At 39.0% G+C, this 26,350-nt stretch overlaps 1 protein-coding gene across 1 annotated transcript in view; it reads right to left on the bottom strand.

The window, feature by feature from the left end:
* The window catches only part of SNX6 (sorting nexin 6), a 60,775-nt gene extending 34,760 nt beyond the window's left edge, over positions 1-26,015 (bottom strand). The window contains exons 1-6 of the mRNA XM_041759126.1: positions 25,840-26,015; positions 25,636-25,683; positions 10,284-10,388; positions 9,350-9,460; positions 6,820-6,941; positions 4,759-4,882 (exon numbers count right to left, since the gene is read on the bottom strand). Coding sequence (XP_041615060.1) covers positions 4,759-4,882; positions 6,820-6,941; positions 9,350-9,460; positions 10,284-10,388; positions 25,636-25,683; positions 25,840-25,845 — 516 coding nt within the window. The 5' untranslated portion in view covers positions 25,846-26,015. The remainder of the gene's footprint in view (positions 1-4,758; positions 4,883-6,819; positions 6,942-9,349; positions 9,461-10,283; positions 10,389-25,635; positions 25,684-25,839) is intronic.
* Positions 26,016-26,350: the final 335 nt, after the last annotated feature.

Raw genomic sequence — 26,350 nt, 5'->3', positions numbered from 1 at the left:
TTTCATAACATTCAGAGATTGAAAGCCTTAGCATGATATTCAAGATTTTCAACAATCTGGTTCAACTTACTTTTCCAACCACCACCCTACCCAACAGAACCTTATGTTCCAAATAGTTCTCAAAAGAAGCCCTGAGCTTTTAGGTTCCTCTGTAACTGAAATGGTATCAATGGTATCTCTCCTCCCACTAAAAATTCTATTCAAACATCATTAAACATCCAAATTAAAACACATCTCTTCACAAAACCCTTCCAAACTGCTTTATCTTTACGCCCCCCCAATACACCTTGGGTGTTTTTTTAAACTGCACACACACAAACATATACATACATATATATATATATATATATATATATATATTTATTTTTTTTTTTTTTAATTCATTCATGAAAGACACACAGAGAGAGAGGCAGAGACACAGGCAGAGGGAGAAGCAGGTTTCACGCAGGGAGCCCGACCTGGGACTCGATCCTGAGACTCCAGGATCACGCCCCGGGCAGAAGGCAGGCGCTAAATCGCTGAGCCACCCAGGGATTCCCTGCACTTTCAATATTAATTAAATCATTAATTCACTCATTAAATGAACAATTGCCGAATGTATATTACAATCATACACTGTGCTAGGTGTTCAGGATATAAAGATGACTATAAGGTGGTCCTTATTGCTTTTTTTTTTTTTTTAAAGACTGATTTATTTAAGAGGGCAAGCACGAGTCGGGGAAGAGGCAGAAGGAGAGAGAATCCCAAGTAGACTTCCCACTGAGCATGGAGCCCAATGTAGGGTTCAATCTCATGACCCTGAGACCAAGACTCGAGCCAAAGTCAAGATTTGGACACTCAACTGACTGAGCCAGCAGTGCCCAAAGGTGGTCCCTACTCTTAGAATAATTTATCTTTCAGAAGAGAGTATGGAGAAACATATGATTAAACATAGGGTGAGTAGTACAATGTTAGAGGAATCCATAGGGCACGAGGAGAACACCAAGGGAACTCAATACAAACTTAGGAGATGAGAAAGATGACTGGAGGTTGAATGAGCAGACAGGGGCTGTTTTCAATAATTCGGGCACCTAGGTGCCTCAGTCAGTTAAGCATCTGACTCTTGATTTTTGGCTCAGGTCATGATCTCAGGGTCAGGAAATAAGCCCCATTTTGGGCTCTGCACTGAGTGTGGAAACTGCTTAATTAAGATTCTCTCTCTCTCTTGACTCTTTTAACTATAGGGAATAAACTGAGGGCTGCTGGAGGGCGGTGGGTGGGAAGATGGGGTAACTGAGTGATGTGCATAAAGGAGGGCACCTGAACTAATAAGCACTGGGTGTTGTATGCAACTGACGAATCACTAAATCCCACCTCTGAAACTAATCACAGAATATATGCTAATTAAATTGAATTTAAAATAAAAAATAAAAAAATTTTTTTCTCTCTCCTCCCTCCGCCCCTCTTTGTGCACCTGCCTGTTCTCTCTCAAAACAAAGAACAGATACCAAAAATACCTTTAAAATAATCCAGTCAATGATAAAAGTCAGAACTAATCTTTACGTCTGATCATAGAAAGAAGTGGACACATTCCTAATATAGTAAGGGAGTATATCAGACAGGATTTGGGGTTTCCCTATTAGGAATAGGGACCAGGAAGAGCAATCAGTAATTTTTAGGGTTTATTTGTTTTTTTAAAGATTTTATTTATTTGAGAGAGAGAAAGAGTGAACAGGTGGAGGAGCAGAGGGAGAACAACAAGCAGACTTGATGCTGAGCACAGAGCCTGACATGGGGATTCAATCCTACGACCCTGAGGTCACAATCTGAGCTGAAATCAACAGTTTGATTGAATCAATCAATCAAACATTTAGGGATCTCTGGGTGGCTCAGTGGTTTAGCGCCTGCCTTTGGCCCAGGACGTGATCCGGGAGTCCTGGGATTGAGTCCCATGTCAGGCTCCTGGCATGGAGCCTGCTTCTCCCTCCTCCTGTGTCTCTACCTCTCTCTTTCTCTCTGTGTGTCTATCATAAATAAAGAAATAAATCTTAAAAAAAAAAAGAAAAGAAAAAAAAAGGTCAAACATTTCATCGACTGCACCACTCAGGCGCCTCACTATTGATTAACTGTTATATAATATTTGAAAAAAAAAAAAAAATTTGCAAAACACCTTGTCTCTTTAGAGTTTCTCCAAAACACCATATACTGATATTAAAAGGGTTTATAATGCACTGCACCATTATCTCTATTAAGCATATATTAGTTTGGGAGGAAGAAAAATAAATCTATGTTGATGGGAAAAAACTTATGAAACCCTAAGATTTCTGAAAGCTCTTTAGATAAAGCTCATCTAAACAATTAATAATCATTTACTTATCACCTTAACAAATACTCATTTGACATCTTAATTGTCAGCCACTATTCTAACGTACTAAGAATATAATGTTGAAGAATTAAAGTCTTCTTAGAGCTTACGTTTTTGGGATAGGAAGACAAATAAATATGTAAATTTTAAAAATAGAGATATATATGGAGTGCATGGGTGGTTCAGTTGGTTTAGTGCCTACCTCTTGATTTTGGCTCAGATCATGATCTCAGGGTCCTGGGACTGAGCCCTGAGACAAGATCTGCCCTCAGTGGGGACTCTGATGGAGGATTCTCTCCCTTTCCTTCTGCCCCTCCCCCCTGCTCACATCCACATCCACTTATGCTCTCTAAAATAAATAAATAAATCTTTAAAAAATATAGACCTAGAATTTCATATAGCACTAAGGGATTTGTCAATGGGATAAAATATGTGGAACATGAAACTCCTCTAGCACATATAGCCTTGAAATGATAATACCATGCCTCCCTGTATACCAACATGGCTCTACCAATTATTATTATTATTTTTAAAGGTTTTATTTATTTATTCATGAGAGACACACAGAGAGAAAGAGAGAGGGAGAGACACAGGCAGAAGGAGAAGCAGGCTCCATGCAGGGAGCCCGACATGGGACTCGATCCCTGGGTCTACAGGATCAGGCTCTGGGCTGAAGGCAGCACTAAACCGCTGAGCCACCAGGGCTGCCCCAACTGCTGAGCTACCTGGGCTGCCCCTCTACCAATTATTTATTATTATTATTACTACTTTAAAGAGTTATCTATCTATCTATCTATCTATCTATCTATCTATCTATCTATCATCTATTTATGATAGAGAGAGAGAGAGGCAGAGACACAGGAGGAGGGAGAAGCAGGCTCCACGCCGGGAGCCCGACGTGGGACTCGATCCCAGGAATCCAGGATCGCGCCCTGGGCCAAAGGCAGGTGCCAAACCGCTGAGCCACCCAGGGATCCCCTCTACCAATTATTATTAAGGTCCTGACCAAGACCACAAATAAGGTTGAGCAAAAACAAACACATAAAGGTAAAAAACTGATGAGAGCATTCTGTACCATGTGTTTTTTGGCAACCCTACTCATGATTTTTAGTTTCTTCTTTTTTTTTTTAAGCTTCTTATAATTCATGATATAGCCAGCATTCTTTCTAATTCCTAGTTACAAATGATCATGGGCCAGTATCACATACTACATTTATGCTCGTGAAAGTACCCATGCTTAAGTGCTATGTTTCTGTGATCTTGAGTTACTTCATACCCTTCAAAAAAATATGTTCTACTGCTAGACTTAGGACATTCTATTGTCATTGTCCTGTCTATTAAGACCAAACCAGAAGAGCAAATTTATATATACAAAATTCTTTGATCTTAATGTTGACTTGTAAGCAAACTAGCACTATGACACATCTGTTTTTTGCTAAAATCATGAGTTAATCTTGTCATTCAAATATAAATCCCAAGATCTGTATGACCCACCTTTAAAAATTTTTTTGCTAGTACTATGAATGAAGAAACCTTAAAAGATCAATAGCATCAATATTTCTATTTCCACTATAACAAAGTTTTCAGGCAGGGCTGGAAGGGAGATTAGGAGCAATCCCACTGAAGGAAGTCAGTTTTATTTTGTTTTGAATAAAGATTGTATTTATTTATTCATGAGAGACACACACAGAGGCAGAGACACAGACAGAGGGAGAAGCAGGCTCCTCACAGGGAGTCCAATGCGGGACTCGATCCCAGGATCAGATCATGCTCTAAGCTAAAGGCAGATGCTCAACCACTGAGCTACTCAGGCATCACAGGAGGTCAGTTAAACAGATCAAAAGTCAATGATTAACCCAAAAATAATCCAGAATTTGGGCAGCCCAGGTGGTTCAGTGGTTTAGTGTTGCCTTCAGCCCAGGGTGTGATCCTGGAGACCCAGGATCAAGTCCCATGTCGGGCTCCCTGCATGGAGCTTGCTTCTCCCTCTGCCTGTGTCTCTGCCTCTCTCTCTGTGTGTGTCTCTCATGAATAAATAAATAAATAATCTTAAAAAGAAAAAAAAAGGTAATCTGGAATTCTTTAGCTCAAATACCTCCCCCTGGGATTTCCCATAAGGCTTCAGAGGACTTCAAAACTCAAATTTAAGAAAACAATCAAGTTGATAACCCTATTTCTTAAGAAGTTCACAATTCAGCATGAAAACCAATGTCCCATGGTAGTGACATGATTTACTCTCATTTCTTCAATGAATCTACTCAAGTTCTATTGAAATACTGTATTACCATAACAAAAGTGTCATTTTAAACTGCCTTGAAAACTAAGAACATTAGAAAAAGGGTCATCTAGCTATTCCGTGCCTTTTCTAGTAACTCTAAAAATAAACCTTGATCACTACTTTAATTAATACTCACATCTTGATTATATTCCAAGAAGACGTGGAAATTTAAATCTTTTCTCAAAATAGGATGTGCTGCCACACGACATAGGAACACTTCATGCATTGCAACAGTCTTCTTGAATATTGCCAAATATTCACTAGAAACAATACACAAAATTACAGGTAAAACACTGCACCAACTAGAAAATCATCTGTAACAATTTTTTTTTCAACAGATGCTCTGAATTATTCTAAATGCAAAATTAAAGATACAAAGATATAATCCATGTAAACAAAGATTTTAGTTGAACTGTTAATAAAATATGTAAAACCCAGCTCTGAAAAGGCTTCATGCTAGTTAATAGTATTTATTATACTTAAATGTTAATATTTTTAGGTTTTATGAACCTTTCTTTTTATGCAAGTTGATGTTAAAGGTGACTACTGGGGTGTTCGTTTTCAGCTCCAGAGAAAGTACACTAAGAATTATTTGATACAATCTTTGTAACTCAATTTCTAAATAATTACGGCATTTAAACACCTTTACATAAGAAAAAATTAAAACTCAAACCTCAGTAAACATATTTTCAACATTAATAATTATTTTTATCTAATGACCCCAAACACACAAGAAAAAAGCATACCACAGAGAGACTAATTTTTGTCATTACATTGAAAAACTGTGTTTAAAATATTTTAATATCAGTGAATCACAGCGATCATATTGTAATACATGTCAGTTTGAAAAAAGAAACACTCAAGGAAAAGGCCCAATATTCTTGCTTCAACTACGTGCAAGGAGGATAAATTTTACATACCAGCAAACCAGCAGGACCAATGTTGGGAGAAGTTTGATCTCTGTGAGGGTAGTCATTCAGTGAAGACAAAAAAGAAGGATGCAGAGGATGGAGGTAGCAGTAGAATAAACCAAAGGTTCTCTGTTATCCAACCCCTAACCAGACCACAAAAGAATCATGATCAGGGCCACTGGAAAACCACAGATTCTTTAATATTAATGTGCTCTGCTAATTTCCAGTTTTCAGTCTTATAACTATAAAAAGTATGTATCTCTACTCTCAGACTACTGCTTGCACCCAGCATGGATAAAAATCTTAAAGTATCTGTCACCTTACACTTTTGACAAAAAATATATACTTTGCTAATTTATCTTGTCAAATGAGCTATTAGCATTCTGAAGAGGAGTCTAGTAGCCGTGTGGATATACGCTTAAAAGCTGAAACTAAGTTGAAGAGGAGAAAAAGAAATGCAAGAAGAGGAGAAATGACCACGGAAAGAATGATGGAGGTGACAATGATGCAAGGGAAGTATTTCCTTGTATAGCTTCCAAAATATAGAAAAACAATATACCACAATTCTAAAATTACTTCAAATGTCTAATAAAAGGGGGAAGATTTGGTATTTTTAGCAAGTATGCTAAAAATAAAATAGAAATTATCTCGAATTTTTTCAAGGACTTAATACATTTCTAGTATATGTGAAACTAATAATTATTTAATGAAAAACATTTTAAAACTATTTTCGTTACTTTGCTCCTATTCTTTTCCCTTCAGCCAGAAGCCAGAGGCAGAAAAAAAGGGCAAAAACAAACACACATACAAACACATGTATTTAAGAAAAAAAAAAAAAAAAAAAAAGAAAACAATATATGCAGAGTTGCTCAATGTATATTTCTATGAGAAACCGCAGTTTCAGTAGTATGCACACACCGAAAAAAAGAAAATCAGGCTGGCAGTGACTAAGACCTTGTAAATAAAAAACAAAACAACTTACATTCTGCTTTAAAAAGTCATATTTCCCTTTCTACTATTTGTAAATAAAGTTTTGGATTCTCTGCTTTCAATTTACAAAGTCCATTTAAAACATAATTTAAAGAATTTTACAATGCAAACAATTATTCTATAATTTTCCTGTAGGCTCTGATCATGATCATTAAAACTGGTTGTTTGGCTTAAACCTGCATCTTTCAGAAAGGGTCACTGTGGTGAAATGATTAAAAGGACGGGATATCAGAGAGCACAGAAAAAAGGCATTAAAACAAGCACAATTAACAAAAACAACAACAAAAATCACATACGCTTCCAGTTCCTGTTTCATCTTTGTGAATTCTTCCTTTGTCATGGACCCTTCTCCTTCTCCAAGCTTCTGTAGTTTTTCCCTTGAAGCATCAAAATCGGGTCTTGGTGGTGCTGGTGGGATCTGTTTAAGAGAATCAAGTCACTAATTTTAAAGACTATTTTTTTTTCATAGCAGTTTTACTACTGCCACCATAAAAGATTGTATCTGGGAAAGCTAAGGACATCCTGAATGAGCATGACACCAGGAATATCAGATTAGAGAATCTGATTAGCTCCTTTGCATCAAGGAAGACATAAATACAACAGAGCACCATTTTCTAGTATTAGAACACTAGTTCCCAAACTTTAACCTGCAGATTCGGATGGGACAACTTGAGAGTCCTCAAACGTACATACACATTAAGCTCTGACTATACATTAAAAGATGTATACCATTTTTCAGAAGTATGTAAATGGTTTGGTTAAATACAAATATATATCTTTTTAATTAAGGAATTAATAGTAGCTTTATGCTATACTATCTTTTTAAAATTTACAAATGTCAATAGTATGATCCATCAAGGAATGTTAAAAAGGGTTCCTGAATCAGAGGGGTTTATCAGAAGCATAAAGCACTGACTTAAAACCAGGAGAATAAGACAGGGATTAATGACTAACATCATTCTACTCACTCACAGTAGGTAAGTAAACACTTACCTTAAATAAAAATGTACAATCTAGAAGAGTCATATCATTCAAGGGAAGGATAAAGAAAAAGTTTATCTTAAGGAGGGTCTACAAGTAACAACTGTTAAGGAGAAATGATGGGAAATAAAGAAAGCAAGGAGATGAAAGGAAGAAAAGATAGGAGAAAGTTAAAGAATGAATACAAGAAAAGGGTTACGCTTGAGGAAAGCAACAGGAAGGGAGCAGCACATACAGCTGAGCACACATTCATTGATGCTTGTACACCACATCTACTATGTGCTAGGAATGATGCTGAACAATGCGCATATAAAGATAAGTTAGACATGGTCTTGATCTTTGAGGAGTGTTTATTTAGTCTATAAGAGGACATGGTAGTAAGAAAATACCATTAGACAACTTGAAGAAAAAAAAAAGAAAGAAAAAAAAAGGAAAAAAAAAGAGGAAAAAAAAGAAGAAAAAAGGAGAGAGAAAAAAAAAAAGACAAGATGAAGAAGAAAAGGTGGAAATAAGATGGGAAAAGAAGGAGCTTCCAGGTTGGTGAACACACTGACATGCTGGGAAGGTAGCAGGTGGTACACCTGGACAGGGCATGAAAGTTCTGCACCAACCCCATCTCCCCCTCTGTACCCTGTCCTATGTACACTTCTTCCTTTTGGCTGTTCCTGAGTTGATCCTTCATATAAACTGGTATTTTTTTTAAAGGAAAAGAAAAAAAAGAAAGAAAAAAAAGAATGTACTGCCAGTTGTCCACCAAATTCTGAGTTATACAAAGAAAAAGCAAATGACAGAAGGAGTGGCCACAGGAGGGAGATAGAATCATCAGGATAATTTCAAGGAGATCAAAGGAAACTAAATTTCAGGAATCTGAGTGTGGTCAACAGCTGAGGTGCAACATCTGATGCATACTTGGATAACATTTCTTTTTTAAGATTTTATTTATTTGAGAGACAGAGAGAAAGAGAGAGCACATGAGCACGCACACAAGCAGGGAGATGGACAGAGGGAGAGATAAGTTGACTCCCCTCTGAGCAAAGAGCCTTACTTGAGGCTGGATCCCAGGACTCTGTGGGATCATGACCTGAGCCAAAGGCAGACACTTAACCAGCTGAGCCATCCAAGTGCCCCAGATAAGATAATCTTTTTTTTTTCAAGGTTTTATTTATTTATTCATGATAGACACAGAAAGAGAAGTAGAGACATAGGCAGAAGGAGAAGCAGGCTCCTCGTAAGAAGCCTGATGCAGGACTGAATCCCCAGACCAGGATCACGCCTTGAGGTGAAGGCAGACGCTCAATCACTGAGCCATCCAGATTAAATAACTTCTTAAGGAACCCTCCAACTCTGAGTATGTCTACCTAAGGGTTCAAAACCAGAATGGTTTATAACATTCCCTTAATCTCTAGTTTGAAAAGCCCATTTCAATTCCAATAAAGAGTGAGAATTTAAGTTAATTAATTAATTTATTTATTCATGAGAGACAGAGAGAGAGAGAGAGAGGGAGAGGCAGAGACACAGGCAGAGGGAGAAGCAGGCCCCTTGCAGGGAGCCCGATGTGGGACTCGATCTCGGGACTCCAGCATACTGCCCTGGGCCAAAGGCAGGCACTAAACCACTGAGCCACACAGGTGTCCCAAGAATTTAAGTTTAAATGAAGGAGCATAATATATCCATATCTCTACACTCTCAAACTAGGCAATTCAGCATAAGAAGTGGTAGTCAATTGTGTTTTTCTGACAATTTAAAAAAAATCACACCAGCTCACTAAAATACTAAGTAAGATTTAATATAAAGTATCTAAAAAGCTTCTAGAAAATGGGATTAAAATGGAACCCCAACACTTACAATGTAACCAGCGTAGTCTTCATTTTCAACGAAGGAATCATGAAGCCAAATGAATTCCTCATGTTGTCGAACAACAGAAAACTCATTTTGTTTAAAATTTGGCAATGAACTCTGTAAAGACAGAGATACTCTTTAATAAAAATAAAAATTACACTAAAAGGCTTTTAATAAACATTTTAAATCTTATTTTCTTAAATTAGTCTTACAAGAATGATTATTAGTACTTTTAACCTCTATTATGAAAACTCTGAGACACCTCAACAAAATTATCCTGGGATCTTTAAGAAAGTAAATTGACAGTCTCTTATTATTATATTGTACTGCTACCATTACTTATTAAGTTATCTTATTATTAATATATATTAATATATATTATTTTTCACTTTTCACTTATTATTAATATATATTAAACTCAAGTACTCAAAGGAAAATAAATCTACGATCTGAAAATGTGCCGGAGAAGTGAGATCCAATAAGAAAATAATTTGTAAGACAGTAATTTATTTACTTATTTTTAAAGACGTTATTTATTTATTTTGGTGGGGGGAGCGTGGTTGGGGGAGGGAGGCAAGCTGAGATCTTGACCTAAGCTGAAATCAAGAGTGGGACGCTTATCCAACTGAAACACCCAGGTGCCCCATAAGACAGTAATATAATTAACTGAAAAAACAAAACAAAATTGAAAACAAAAATAGTGAAAGATGTTACTAAATATCTAGAGAAAATTAAATTTGCATTATATCTAGGTTCTGTGATTAATTCTTAAATGTTAACCTTTAAAAAAAAGTACACTTTTAAAAAACTGTTCAAATACAGTGAAATTATAAACTAAAATACTCTAATTTTGTTCAAAACCAAAGTTCCAGTTAATATATCATATGTAACATTAGCACAATAAATAGTTAAAATAATACAAGTACAAAATCACATTTACCTTTGTGTGAACAGTGAATTTTACTTTATCTCTCTCACTAAGAGCATCAGAAATGTCCACTTGCAGAGCAGCATCACTTTGAAGATCTACATTTATTGCTTTAAGCTAGAAAAAGATAATGAAAATTCTGTGGGCTTATACAGAATTTCATTCTTTTCTCAGATATTAAGACAATGCAAAAACAACAAAAATAAAAGAATCTTGAATCTAAAAAAGTACTCAAGTTCATTTAAACCTCATATATTTAGAGAGGCAGGGGCTTTGTGTAGGTTATTACTTTAATCAATTTTCATTCTATACCATTCAACTATGCTTTGTATGAGCCAATGGGCTAACCACAATTCATTATAATTTCACTCAAAAAATAAACTATTTTTTCTCTCTCCTATTCTCTGCCATCATGGTGTGTGTGGTTGACTGATCCTCACCACGGACAACAGCAGGGAAGCCTGGAAGGCACCCTAACCTAGGGGCTTGGATGACGTTGGTTTGAATCCCATCTCTGCACATTAATATTCTGATTTGGGTCTTCTCACAAAACCTATCAAGTAATTCCTGGCCAAGAAACAAAAGCAGAATCGTTTCATTCGCCAGTGGATTCAGATGAAACTGGTAACAAAATCAGGTACAACTTCAAGGGGAGGTATTGGTACTGGAATTGGGAGAACCAAGCTGGTCTACATGAAATAGCACACGAGATGGCACACATATTTATGTTGCATGTAGGTCACATATTCCTATCCTATCACTCCTAACATCACTACTACCTGAGCAATAGATATGTTTTATCAGGGAAATTTTTCTTTTCTGTTACTAGGTTTCTGTGGTAGTTGGTTGGTTCAGTAATAAATATGTAAGACCTTTTGTTTGAAAAAATACATGTAATAAATTTCCAAGAAGATGGTCCTTTAAAGTTCAAGTGTTCTAAAATTAAGTATTTATCTTTTATTTATTTATTTTGTTTTTAATTTTTATTTATTTATGATAGTCACAGAGAGAGAGAGAGAGGCAGAGACACAGGCAGAGGGAGAAACAGGCTCCATGCACCGGGAGCCTGACGTGGGATTCGATCCCGGGTCTCCAGGATCGCGCCCTGGGTCAAAGGCAGGCGCCAAACCGCTGCGCCACCCAGGGATCCCAAGTATTTATCTTTTAGAACAAGAAAAATAATGAAAAGAATACTGGCTAATAGTTTTTTCTTTTTTTTTTTTTAAAGAATTTGTTAGGTTTCTTTTTTTTTTTTTTTTAATTTTTATTTATTTATGATAGTCACAGAGAGAGAGAGAGGCAGAGACACAGGCAGAGGGAGAAGAAGGCTCCATGCACCAGGAGCCCGATGTGGGATTTGATCCCGGGTCTCCAGGATCGCGCCCTGGGCCAAAGGCAGGCGCCAAACCGCTGCGCCACCCAGGGATCCCGGCTAATAGTTTTAACTCTACTGATTATTTTAATAAACAATGAAACTACTAAAATAGTTAAGTATATTACATATATGTAAAGTGCTAAGAAAAAAATAGTAAATACCCAATAACTATCACCTGTGATATGAATTAAATCTCCCATTTTACTCTCCAAGCTTTAATACATTCAAAGAATTAAATACATTCTCTATTTAGTGCTTTACTTATCTATGAGAAGATTTCTTTACTTATCCTTATTTATTTTTTTAAAAAGATTTTATTTATTCAAGAAAGACAGAGAGAGAGAGAGAGAGAGAGAGAGAGAGAGGCAGAGACACAGGCAGAGGGAGAAGCAGGCTCCATGCAGGGAGCCTGATGTGGGATCTGACCCCGGGACTCCAGGATCATGCCCTGGGCCAAAGGCTGGTGCTAAACCACTGAGCCACCAGGGATCCCATAATCCTTTTTTTATTTTTATTTTTATTTTTTAATTTTTTATTTATTTATGATAGTCACAGAGAGAGAGAGAGAGGCAGAGACATAGGCGGAGGGAGAAGCAGGCTCCATGCACCGGGAGCCTGATGTGGGATTCGATCCCGGGTCTCCAGGATCGCGCCCTGGGCCAAAGGCAGGCGCCAAACCGCTGCGCCACCCAGGGATCCCATAATCCTTTTTTTAAAAAAGTAAACTCTATACTCAATGTCGGGCTCAAACTCACAATCCCACCCCGAGATCAAGAGTTCCATGTTCTACTGTCTGAGCCAGCCAGATGCCCCTCTACTCATAAGGCTTACTATTAATTCTGGGCAGCCCGGTGGCTCAGCGGTTTAGCGTCACTTTCAGCCGAGGGCCTAATCCTGGAGACCTGGGATTGAATCCCACGTTGGGCTCCCTGCATGGAGCCTGCTTCTCCATCTGCCTGTGTCTCTGCCTCTCTGTGTCTCTCATAAATAAATAAAATCTTAAAAAAAAAAAAGGCTTACTATTAATTCTATTTATAATTCTTAAATTTTCTCTATTTTTCTTCCTCGTTAGACAAATACACACTCTAAAATATTTGACTAATTTGAAGACTTATTAAAAAACCGAAATACACTAAAAAATGAAAATAAAGTCTTAGCCTGCTGCAAAGAAATATTTAGTCTTGTTTATTAACTACCTAGCTTTCTTCAAAAAAATAAATCTTTAAAAAATGAAAAAAATAAAAATGTATATATAAAAGGCTTAAAGAAAATACAACAAAGTGTGGATTTTCTTCTTTATATATTCCTTTATTCTCCCAATTGCCCACAAAATGCATACATTACTTTTATAAATGGGGGGGGGGGGAGGGAAGCCTTCTTTATACAGAAATCCTGTAATCTATTAAAATATCTTATGAAACTTCATTAAATAGAGTTAACTTTCATTAGTAATGAAAAAATTAACAGTATTTCACTTTTGCACTACTGGTTCTGAGAAGATACGTTTGTTTGTTTGTTTATTTATTTATTTATGATAGTCACACACACAGAGAGAGAGAGAGAAGCAGAGACACAGGCAGAGGGAGAAGCAGGCTCCATGCACCGGGAGCCCGATGTGGGATTTGATCCCGGGTCTCCAGGATCGCGCCCTGGGCCAAAGGCAGGTGCCAAACTGCTGCGCCACCCAGGGATCCCGAAGATATGTTTTTAAAACATAAAAACCATTACATATATTACTTAAGATTCACAGAAAAAAATTAATCACTGTTTAAATTATGTGGTACTTTGATGACCCTTAGTAAAAATTTTATAGGTAACTTAAGTTTACATTAAGTTAAATTTCATCAGTAATCCTATTTTTAAAAGTTTATACTATAAACTTAATAAAACATTTTAAAATGTTAAAATATCTGTTACTGTACTCAGTGTTACACATAGCCTACTGTCTGATAAATGAAATTAAAAGTTGCCTTGAATTATGAAGTTTCCTTTTTCATTTTCCAACTATCTCATTGCCTCTGCAATACTGAAAACATTAGTCTTTTGGTTTTCTTCCATTGACTTAGTCTTATTAGGCCTTCATATGGTCTAGTCTACCTCTTCTCCAACCCCTTACCTTAATTCTATTTTAAGAAATGTTTCCTTTTGGAGCACCCAGGTAGCTCAGTCGGCAAAGTCTGACTTCAGGTCATGATCTCAGGGTCCTGGGATCCCAGTCCTGGGGGCTCCCATCTCAGGTTCTGTGCTCAGCAAGGAGTCTTCTTCTCCCTCCCCCACTCCCTAACTCATGTTCTCTCTCTCTCTCTCAAATAAATAAAATCTTAAAAAAAAAAATCTTTCTTTTTTCCTCTTTACTCACAATCAGGCCACTTTTAAGATGTTTACTGTGGTAGACTGAATAATGGCTCCCCCAAAATATCCACATCCTTGGAATTTGTGGACATTATCCTATATGGTAAAAAAAGGGCTCTGCAGGTGTGATTAGAGATGGGGAAATTATCCTGATTATCTAAATAGGCCTTAAATGCAGCTACATGTATCCTTATAAGAGGGAAGTGCCGGGAGATTAGACAGACAAAAAAGGAGATAACAGGACTATGGATGCAGAGATTAGAGTGACACAGCCACAAACCAAGGACTGCTGGCAGCCACCAAAAGCTAGAGGAGAAATTCTTCCCTAGAATCTCAGGGAGTGTGGTCCTGCTAATACCCTGATTTCAGCTCAAAGATACTGATTTTGGACTTTTGGACTACAGAACTACAAGAGAAGAAATTTCTATTGTATTGTCATTAAATTTGTGGTAATTTGTTACAGCAGCCACAAGAAACGAATAAACTTATCATTATGATTTTGGGAACAATAACCTTGGCTTTTCTCCATTTCCTATGTTTTCATTGCCTACTTAAGCATTGCCCAAATGCAACTGGTAAGAATCAACCTAGGTGCTTGTTAAAAATACAGAACCCCAGTCCCTAACACAGACTTATCAAAACAATCTTCAGAGACTCTTAACTAGAGAAAATAAATGGAGGGTTGCTGGAGGGGAGGTGGTAGGGCGATGGGATAACTGGGTGATGGGCATTAAGAAGGACACCTGATGTAATGAGCACTGGGTGTTATATGCAACTGATGAATAACAGAACTCCACTTCTGAAACTAATCATTTACTTAATTATTGAATTTAAATAACTTTTTTAAATCTTTGGGGAATAAGCCTTAAAAACTGTGTTTGGGAACCCTAGCCTAGATTTTCAGGGTTGTCTTTGCATTTACATTGTCAAAATTTCAGCTCAATTGCTAATCTTCTCTTTTAATGATTACATAAAACATTGTTGCTGGATTTTTTTTAAAAGATTTTTATTTACTCATGAAAGACACAGAAAGAGAGAGAGAGAGACAGGTAGAGGGAGAAGCAGGCTCCATGCAGGGAGCCCGATGTGGGACTCGATCCTAGGACTCCAGGATCATGCCCTGAGCCGAAGGCAAGGCATGTTAAACCATTGAGCCACCCAGGCATCCCTGTTGCTGGATTTCCTATGTATATATACATTTTCATTTTCAGACTTAGTTTTACTTTAGCTGTTGTATTATCAATGTGGTAACATACTTCTCAGGTTTCTACATTTAAGTAACTTATTTATCTTCCAATTTAAGATTATTCCAAATTATTCTTTCTTGTATTTCCTTATCCCTATATATCAAACACTCCCTCCTTTTCTGATAGTGCAACACTTGGCTTTTTAAAATTGTAACTTTTATTGATAACATTCCTATATTATATATTTACTGCTTTTTTTTAGTATACCTTACATACAATGAAATGCAGATTCTAAGTATATAGTTTGAAGAGTTTTGACAAATACACAGGTTACACCCTTGTGATCATGACCACAATAGTTCCCTCTTTTATTCTCTCATTTCTACTTCTTTACTTTCTAACTCTTCTGTAAATTCTTTTTTTTTTTTTTTATGATAGTCACAGAGAGAGAGAGAGAGGCAGAGACATAGGCAGAGGGAAGAAGCAGGCTCCATGCACCGGGAGCCCGATGTGGGATTCGATCCCGGGTCTCCAGGATCGCGCCCTGGGCCAAAGGCAGGCGCCAAACCGCTGCGCCACCCAGGGATCCCTGTAAATTCTTTTACGTGCATTATTAAAGCTTGTAGCCATTCATATATTGCCTCAATGGCCATTAATTCAATCATTTGTCTTTTTCATTCTTTTAGTAACTATGTTCTAGAACTGATCTCGGGAAAAGTGCATGAATCATAAATGTGGTCACAGCAAAATGATGGTGGTGAGATTGTGACTCCTCTAATTTACATTTCATAGTAAATTCAAAATATCAGCTGAAGTGTTCATTCTGATTACATCTTTCTACAGTCAGTTCCGGTGTACACTTCATACAATTTTTTTTCCCCATTTCCTGAGCTTACAGAGAAAAGGAGACATAAAGGAATTACTTTGTTTGACAAGAAGATGTGCTTCACACACATTACGGTTTTTTTTTTTTTTAAAGTCCTGTTTCTAATAACTAAGATGTGTAATGGAAAAGCTGGTCAATAAAATGAAATCATCCCCCACATAAATACAAAACTTCCACTGAAAGGTAATCTGCTATATTTCATCAATTCTAGATGCGTATTTTGCACATTTTAACATTTGAAATAGGAATGTCGGGATCCCTGGGTGGCGCAGCGGTTTGGCGTCTGCCTTTGGCCCAGGGCGCGATCCTGGAGACCCGGGATCGAATCCCACATCAGGCTCCCGGTGCATGGAGCCTGCTTCTCCCTCTGCCTGTGTCTCTGCGCCTCTCTCTCTCTCTGTGACTATCATAAATAAAAAAAAATAAAAAAAAAAAATTTGAAATAGGAATGTCTTGCAACTGACCACAAATTACAGTTTAATTGACAGTAGTTTTTCTTTCTTGGTGGTACGTAAAAGTATACCTTCCAATCAATTGTGCCTTAGGTTTGCTAAGGTATCGTATTGTAAATCTAATGTTACATAAAATGTACACAAGATTTTTCAGATATATTTTCTTCTTTCTTTAAAGACAATAATGTTAGAATTTTTATTTAGGGAAAGAGTGAAAGCAAACAACTTGTGATTCGTCAACATTTAATTAACTGTCTGAAACTAGTGAGGAAATTCTCATTAGATAACATTCAGTGGTTTAATCCTTACATGGGCTGATAAACTTTGTGTTTTGTCAGAGACTGACTAGGTTAAACATTTGTGTCAAGGTCAAGAGAAAGATTTGGCAGGGAAGATGGATTAAGTAACATAAATATAGTATTATTAGAAAGATAATTTAGGGGCGCCTGGGTGGCTCAGTTGGTTAAACATCTGACTTCAGCTCAGTTCATGATCCCAGGGTCCTGGGATTGAGCATCAGTGGCAGGCTCCGTGTTCAGCAGGGAGTCTGCTTGTCCCTCTGCCACCCCCCTTCTGCTCTTTCTCTCTCAAAAAAATAGTATCTAAAAAAAAAAAAGATAATTTAAAGACACTGCCCTATTGCTGATTTTCCATATATAATTATTTAGTAAAGAAGACATTTGCTACTAGTTTACTATACTGACTCATTTACTATAGAGTATCTATCCTAGAACATTCTTAAAAAACTGGTTGTTCACCTTTGGTCAGAAAAGCAAATGTATAATAGGTAGATGGACAGAGGAAGGAAGAAAAGGAAAATAACTATTGCAATGGCTTCCAAACTGGTGTCTTGCTTCTGCCTTTTACCCTCTTCAATCTATTTCTTACAGAGCTACCAGAAATCTGATTAAACTAAAAAATCATTTCTCTGCTCAAAACCTAAGAGTTCCCACTTGGAGAAAAGCCTTACAGGGGTCTCCCAGGCCCAAAAAAATCTCTATCTGACATCATTTCTCAGGCTAATCTACTATTCCTCTGGTTCACTGTAAACTTGTCATATAGCTTCCTTGTTCTTTAAACACTGGGGCATGCTACCACTTCAGGAGTCTGCACTTACTGTGCCCTCTCCCTGGAATATTCTGCCCCCAGATATCTATCTGCATGACTCACTCTTTCATTTCCTTCAAGTATTTACCAAAACGTCACCTTCTCAGGAAGGTCTTTCCTGGCAACCCTAAGACTACAGCTCAACTCCCCTCCATTCTCAAATAATCCTGATCTCTCCCTCATTTTTTTCCATATCACTTGTTTACCATCTACTATATCTTATTTTTTAATTAAAAAAAATTTTTTTTAAGATTTTGTTCATTATTCATGAGAGACATACAGAGAGAGAGGCAGAGGGAGAAACAGGCTCTATGCAAGGAGCCCGATGCAGGACTTGATCCCGGATCCTGGGATCACGCCCTGAGCCGAAGGCAGACACTCAACCGCTGAGCCACCCAGGGATCCCTATATCTTATTTTTTAATAGTCTTCCCTAACTAGAATGTCAATTTTGTGAGGACATGGATTTTTGTTTTATTCACTGCTATATTCCTAGTGGTGACTTCAATAAACACATGCTGAGTGCAAAGGAGAGAAGAGTAGAAAGAAAGGTGGTAACCATAACCGGGCTAAGAACTGTAATTATAGTATAGTAAATGGAAAAACCCTAAGACAGACAGAAGTAAATTCCATTAGGCTCACTAATTCAGTCCAAATTTTAAATCTACTGAACTCCTAGCCCAGATATCATTTTGGAAGTCCTATAATATATCATTTCTATTATTACTGTATGTCTTATACTGAGCAGTCAAATTAGTGGTTGATTATGTGTGTGTGTGTGTGTATATATATATATATATATACACACACAGACACACTTTCTGGAAACTGGAATTTGCAATCAGATTTCCTCTCATATACTATACCAGAAACAACAACATTACTAGGGTCACATATGTCATTCCAATGCCTTTTTTTTTTTTTTTTAAGATTTATTTACTTTATATATAGAGAGTACATGTGAACGAGCTGTGGATAGGGCAGAGGGAGAGAGAAGGGGAGACAAGTGGGCTCCCCACGGAATGCAGAGCCCACCTCGGGGCTGGATCATGACCGGTGCCAAAATCAAGAGTCAGGTGGCTTAACCAATCGACTATGCCATCTAGGAGCCGCTTCCCTAGTACTTTTAACCAAATAATCGATTTTTCATCTTGTTTTAATAAATTTCAAACAACTGTCCTAGGTGTTGTGTAGCATATAAAGTGAACAAAAAGCCTTGCCTTCAAGAAATATGTAGTGAGGGAGACAATTTTATGTGATAAAACACAAAATTAAATATTTCCCATTCTTTTTCCTCACCAACTGTATTCTGTACAATTTAACCTTATAATACTTCCCCATCTTGTGATCTTTCCACATGTCTGCAGCCTGTTACGCTTTTCTACTTCCCTCCTCTTCCACTCCACTGCATATGTCACTCCAATACCTTTCTTGCTGGTCCCGTCAACTCTCATTACTTTTTGCCATACTTGGCTTGCAAATTCCCACTCAGGATCAATTCAACAATCACCTTTGCTTTCTTAGCTGCCTGTGTGGCTAGAGAAAAGTCACAACTGCTTATACTGGTCTACTGCAAATTAATGGTCTTCAAATTGCATTAGGCTCTTAAAACCATTCAACACTCCTGAGTAGATCTGCTCAGCTCCCCCTGATTCCCTTCAGCAACTACTCCAAACTTTTACTACTTCAACTCTCTATATTTCCGCCCCCTCTCTCAACAAGTGACCTTGTTTCCCACATTCTAAAGAAACAAACACTAGCAGCTGTTTTTTCCCCCTCAGATCCATCAATAAACTCTCCTACAAATAAATCTAGCCTCATCATATTCTCCACTTTTTCATAAGCAGTGTCCTCTGGAGGGATGAGCTATCTGTCCACCTGAGCATTTAATTGTGCTGTCTGCTTCACAATCTGCTCATACACTGCTCTTCTAGTTAGCCTTGATCTCACAAACTCTTCACACACAGGATCTAATTTTCAAATCCAGTATTTTTTAGTGTCCTTGACCTCTCTGCAGTATTTTGCCTTGGTGATCATTCTGTCCACTTTCTTTAAACTCTCAACTTATGGGAATTCTCTCATATCCTTCCTACCTCTCAGCCCTGTCAATCGATCCATTTCTTCCCTGTAACCCTTAAGGGTTGGTTTCCACAGGTGCTATCTAGCCTAGGCAATCTCAGCCATTCTCGACTATAACTCCTAAATATTTATCATAAACTCAGACCTCTTATTCTAAATTCCCAATTATACTTTCATGTTATCAACTAGACACATCTGCCTGGACGTATTCACTTTAATAAGTACTGAGTGTCTTCAATGTGCAAACCACTGTCCTAGGAGCTAGGGATGGAACAGTGAAAAGACACAAGCCTCACTCTTCCAGATCTTACACTCTAGTTTGGCAGAAAAGGGATTAGATACCTTCTAGGCACTTCAAATCCAACACATATGAAATCAAACATACTATCTACCTTCTAACTCTGTTCTTCTCTCCTGTATTCCTCATTTTCTCCTCCTTCTCTCCCATGTACTTATACAGTCATTATACCCTGTCAATTCTATCTCCTATACATCTCTTTGCTATGTTCCTTCCTTCATCCTCTCTTCCACTGCCATATACCTTCATCATTTTTACTTAGGATTTTTAAAAATTTATTCATGAGCAGAGACATAGGCAGAGAGAGGCAGGCTCCCTGCGGGGAGCCCAATGTGGGACTTGATCCCAAGACCCTGGAATCACACCCTGAGTCGAAGGCAGACACTCAAACAATGAGCCACCCAGGTGTCCCACCTTCAGCATTTTTCATCCGTATCGTTAAAGCAGCCTGTCAACTGGTTTCTCTGCCTTCACAGTAAGAATCAAACCACTCTCCACATCAGAGTAACCTAACCTACAATGCTATCTTCATCTACGTATAGGTCTTTCCCAGCTTATGATCCCTGAGGACTTCCCATCACTTAGAATTTTAATTATTATGCCCTTTATACTTGATCTGTACTATCCATATCTACCCTTGCTTCCTATAAGAACAAGTGCTTCAGGTGGAACCAAATTACCTACCCATGCTATCTACTCTGCTGGCAAGCCTTCCTCTTCCCTGAGAGCCTACAAAATTCCTGGTCAATATTTAAGGCTTAGTTCATTTAAGTGATAAATAGCTGTTAATAGTGCCAGACCTGAAGCTAGACTGTCTGAGTCTGAATCCAGCTCATACTGGCTGTTATAACCTTGGGCAAGTTATTTAATCTCTCTGAACCTCAGTTCTCTTTCCAAAGTAGAATAGTAGCAGCCACTTAACAGAGATTTGAGAATTGAGTTAACACATGCAAAGTACCTGGCCCACAGTAAATGCTACATTGGTATGTAGCTATCATCATGTCTTTACTACTACTTCCCCTTCTCCCAAAGGCAAACACTCCTTCCTTTGTACTCCCATGGCACTCTATCATAAGACTGTCACTACCCTGTGATGATCTTAGGGCAGGAACTTTCTTAATTTCCTCTGTCAACATAATTGATGTCATATTTTTATCTAAAATAACATCAATAAATATGGAATCTGTTCAAGCTACATGCTGTGTAGGTGCAAAAGAAAATGCAAACATCTGGCCAAGACTTCAAAGATAATCAAATTTCAAGTGGACAAAAAAAAGGTGAGAAAAAAAAGCATGCTACAAGATTAATAAGCATGCATAAAGCAGACACTAAAGTGCAGAGGTGGCTGGGCAATGACAAGCAGACTAGAATATGTCTAGTGCTAAGGATATACAGAAAAATGAAGCCAGCCTGAAAGTGTCACGAATTGTGTTTAATGCCTGCCTAAGGAGTTTGAACCTTACTGCAAGAACTGGGTCCAAGTAAATACTTTTGACTAGTGTCGTTATATGACTTAGTCATTTTAAGTTAGGTAACTTTAAATAATGTGAAGCCTGGATTGGAAGGTAGACAGACAGGAGACACAGATCAATGACAGGTACTGCTACAATCCATTCAAGTTATCTAAACATTAAGTGGGGCCATACAAATGAAAGATGGGATAAACATTTTTGAGATGAAATTAAATGGCTTCGGGCACCCCCAGTGGCGCAGCGGTTTAGCGCCGCCTGCAGCCCAGGGCATGATCCTGCAGACCCGGGATCGAGTCCCATGTCGGGCTCCCTGCATGGAGCCTGCTTCTCTCTGCCTGTGTCTCTGCCTCTCTCTCGCTCTGTATCTCTCATGAGTACATAAAATAAAAATAAAATATTTTTTTAAAAAAAGAAAGAAATTAAATGGCCTCAGTGACTATTCTGATATGGAGATGAAGGATAGGATTCAGAAGTTTCTTGCCAGCATGACTGGAAAATGATAACATGACAAAGATAAGGAACAGAGAGAGAGGAGCAAAGCTAGAATCCAGGAGAGGTGTCTTTACTCCACCTGAAGTAACTTTGAAAACAATGAATAATTTGTTTAGAATTAAAATCAAATGCTAAGAGAATTATTCCATCACACTGGCACCCACTGCTCTTATTTAACAAGCACATCAGAGCAAAATGTGTCCAGTTCAAAGGGCTCATTTGTTTACTAAATAATATGTCACTGTCCTTCATTTTGGGGAAAAAATAGCCTATTATGTAGAGGTACGGCTGAGGAGTGGCCAGTAATTTTCAATACTGTGTATTTCTTAAAGCCTGCTTTTTAAAAAAGTTTTTCACATAACAATATTTTCTTGAGGCTGTAAGATTCTCTTCTCTGCCAAATATCCTGATGAAAATTGAAGGCTGCTTAAGAATGTATTTAAAAATGTTGCCTTTAGTTTTGCTTACTCGCTACTCTGTATGAAATGCTTGCATTATTTTGAATCTGTGATTTATATCAAAAAAAATTTTTTTTAAAGATTTTATTTATTTATTCATTCATGAAAGACACACAGAGAGAGGCAGAGACACAGGCAGAGGGAGAAGCAGGCTCCATGCTGGGAGCCTGATATGGGACTGATCTTGATCCCAGGTCTCTAGGATCTCGCCCCTGGGCCAAAGGCAGGCGCTAAACCGCTGAGCCACCCAGGGATCCCTATATCAAAATTCTTATCAATATATGCACTTCATGCTTTTTCTCTATCAAGACTTTCTCAAAAGGCTGATCAAGATAACCTAAACTTTTAGTACAATGTCTAAAAGTTCTAATTATGGCAGTCTACTTCTATCAGAACAAACACAATATAAGGAAACTTAAACAGGCCAGATATTTCTGTATTGCTGTAAGCAAACTTCAGTGCACAACAGAATACTCCTGGTTGTTTGCTGAAAAAGTAGTGTATGGCAATTACACTGGATTTAAAAAAGAAAAAGAAAAAAATATTTTAAAAAGTAAAATGTCCTTCTCACTACTTCAGGAGATTCTGATTTACTATAGCAGGACCCAGAAACTTTTGTTTCGTTATCCAAACACCCCAGGTGATTCTGAAGCAAATGTTTCAAGGTTACTTTGAGAAACACTTGTATTAGCTCTGATATCAGAAACATGGTTTAGTTTCAAGTCTACCTTTCCCACTCATTGGTTGTGTGACCTTACACCGCTTACTTAGTTTCTTCAAGGTTCAGATTTCTTATCTGTAAAAGGTGAATACTAAAAGTTTCACAAGGATAATTAGAGGATATAATGAAACAATGCTTATACTTAAGACAATGCCCACCTATAATTATTACTATGATTCACCCAGTTCCACAGGACAAAAATAAGGAAGAACTGCACATAAATACATATTCACCATGACAGTCTAAATGCTTTGTAATTCATGGTAATGTTTTTTCACTTCCTCCTGGTCAGGCATGCTCTTTGTCTCCCTTTAATTTTATAATACATGAAAAAAGTTTTTGGACACATTACATAAGTGCTTCGAGTTTCATAAACAAATTTTACCAAAGGCATAAAACAATCAACGTGAATGTTAACCAAAAAATATTTTCATATCAGCATAAATACTCCAAAAATTAACACTTCTACTGAATATTATTAGTCAGATTTTACCAGAGAGCAAATCCTGTTCGCTTTTGCTGGTAGACCACAAAATTAGAAACAAAGTTATCTAAAGAAAGAATGCCAACTGCTTTACAATTAGAAAAATCAGTTTAGGGGATCCCTGGGTGGCTCAGCGGTTTAGCGCCCCCTTCTGCCCAGGGCTGATCCTGGAGACCTGGAATCGAGTCCCATGTCGGGCTCCCTGCATGGAGCCTGCTTCTCCCTCTGCCTGTGTCTCTGCCTCTCTATCTCTCTATCTCTCTGTGTCTCTCATGAATGAATGAATGAATGAATGAATGAATGAATAAATAAATAAAATCTTTAAAAAAAAGAATAATCAGTTTACTGTACTATAATCAATTCATCTCCTTTCATTAGGAAATGGCAAATCTACTGGCTTCCCTATTTTAAAATCCAAAATGTAATTTTTAAAGTGCCCATCTAACTTTAATGTATCTCAGAAGATGCAGATACACATCTACAGAGTTTTTATATATTTTTTTATTTTTATTTTTTAAAGATTTTATTTATTTATTAATGAGACACAGAGAGAGAGAGAGAGAGAGAGAGAGAGAGAGAGGCAGAGCACAGGCAGAGGGAGAAGCAGAGGGCTCCATGCAGGGAGCCCGATGTGGGACTCGATCCCGGCTCACCGGACTTAAGGCGGCGCTAAACCGCTGAGCCACCTGGGCTGCCCTCCAGAGTTTTTAAAAACTTATTAGAAACTAAGCTTTTTAGAAATAACCAGAAAACCTATATGCTGCTTTCACACTAACTAGAAATTCTAAATGATGCTTTTGTGTAAACTGAGAAATTAAAACATCATTTATAAAAGAATGCAGCCCCCTCCTTATCCTTCTACTTGACAGAGTTATAAAACTCATCAGTTAATGGGGATCCCTGGGTGGCTCAGCGGTTTAACGCCGCCTTCAGCCCAGGGTGTGATCCTGGAGATCCGGGATCAAGTCCCACATCAGGCTTCCTGCACGGAGCCTGCTTCTCCTCTGTGTCTCTGCCTCTCTGTGTATCTCTCCTGAATAAATAAAAATCTTAAAACAAAAACAAAAACCCTCATCAGTTAATACTAAATACTTCATTTTTATTTAAAAAATAATATCCTACAATATTTTTATCAGCTGCCAAAAATCGACTGATGTATCTTTCACATTAACTAACATGAATAAGTAAAGGCAAAATGGAAAACTGAAGTGCAGGCTGTTAAACGTGATGGACCCAAGGAACCTTACTGAGCTGCAATCATATATCAGTATTTTTCAAGTGCTCACTTGTACAAGGCACTATATAGATTACCACCCTTCAGCCAGGGCAAATGAGGGGAGAGAGGGAGGGAGGAATCGGAGCCCTGGGGGCCCTTTCTTAAGTAGCATGCAATTGGCCTCAAACCACCAAGAGAACTCGGTAAAAGATGTATTTTTTGGGCATTAAGAAACGTAAAGGTACCCTAAGCTTCCAGTACTTTGCACAATCTCGTAGGCTACTGGAGAAGAGTTAAGGTTCAGCAACTGCAAAATTCCTTGCAAAAGGGTAATTTAGAAAAAGCCTGTACTATATCCGTTTTAGAAGATAAGAGTGGGCGGCACGGGTTCGAGGTCCACAGCGGGAGAAAACTGAGGGTGCCGCCACGAAGGTCTGAAAATGGGTTTTCAGGGCCCCCGAAGTGTCGGGGGGCAGGGGTAAGGCTCCAGCTCCGGCCTCCAGTTCTACTTCCCCCCTGCGCCCCGAGCCGGCCAGGGGAGGGGGTCCAACAGAGGGTCGGCGTCCGGGCGGCGGACAAGTAAGCGGCCGTGGGTCTCGGGGAAATCAGAACCGAGCGGCCCCGAGGGAGGAACGGCTGCAAGAGGGCGGGGCGCGGTGCAGCGAGGAAACCGAAAGGACGCCGGGGAGAAGGTGCCGCGCGACCGGGGACCCTGCCCGGTACCACACCCGGGGGCCAAGGCGCGGGGCCGAAGGGTCCCACGAGCGAGAAGGAGGCAGAACTTACTCCGCGGTCCTCCTCCGAGAGGAAGTCGGGGCCGTCGTCCAGGCCTTCCTGCGGGGTCGCCGGGCCCGGCGCACCAAGGAAAAGATGGGAGTTGGGGAGACACAAAGGGAGACATTAGTGCTCGGCCGGCGCGGCCCCCGCGCCCGCCCCGCGCCCGCTGCCCCCACCGCGCGCCCGGGGCTCGGCACCGCTGAGAACACCCACCATCATGGCTGCTCCGAGGCGAGGGCCAGCGCAGGCGCGCACCGCACCGCGGGGCCGGAGGGAGCCGGCTGTAGAGGGAGGGGCGGGGCTGGTGGCGGCAGGAGGGGGCGGGCTCTCGGAGCGGCCTGCCCCGCCCCGCCCTGTGCCGGGGCCCGGGGCCCGCTCGCCGCGGGAAGAAGGCTGGGCCCTCCGCCCAGGGTTGCAGCGCCGGGTCGGAAAGGGCCCGCAGGCCCAGGCCCACATGGCTGCCGGCAGGTCGCGGCCGGCCGGCTCTGACCCGGAAGGGCCGAGTCCACCTGGGGAGCCGTCCAGTTTCCTTTCCCTCAGGGCTGCAGCGGAAAAAAAAAAAAAACAAGCAAGCGCTCTCCAGAAGCCACAATAAATCGTCTAGTTTTTGTATTATGCCACGCGGTAATTAATCACAATTAATATTTTGCCCATAGAAATTGTGGGAACTGAGGGCCTCCGCACAGTCAGCTGTAATCAAGCTTTTACTGTTGGTGAGGTAATA

This window comes from Vulpes lagopus, chromosome 6 (genome assembly GCF_018345385.1).
Source record: "Vulpes lagopus strain Blue_001 chromosome 6, ASM1834538v1, whole genome shotgun sequence".
NCBI lineage: Eukaryota > Metazoa > Chordata > Mammalia > Carnivora > Canidae > Vulpes > Vulpes lagopus.
The sequence above is the reverse complement of the archived record's forward strand: the minus strand, read 5'-3'. Positions and strand labels throughout refer to the sequence as shown.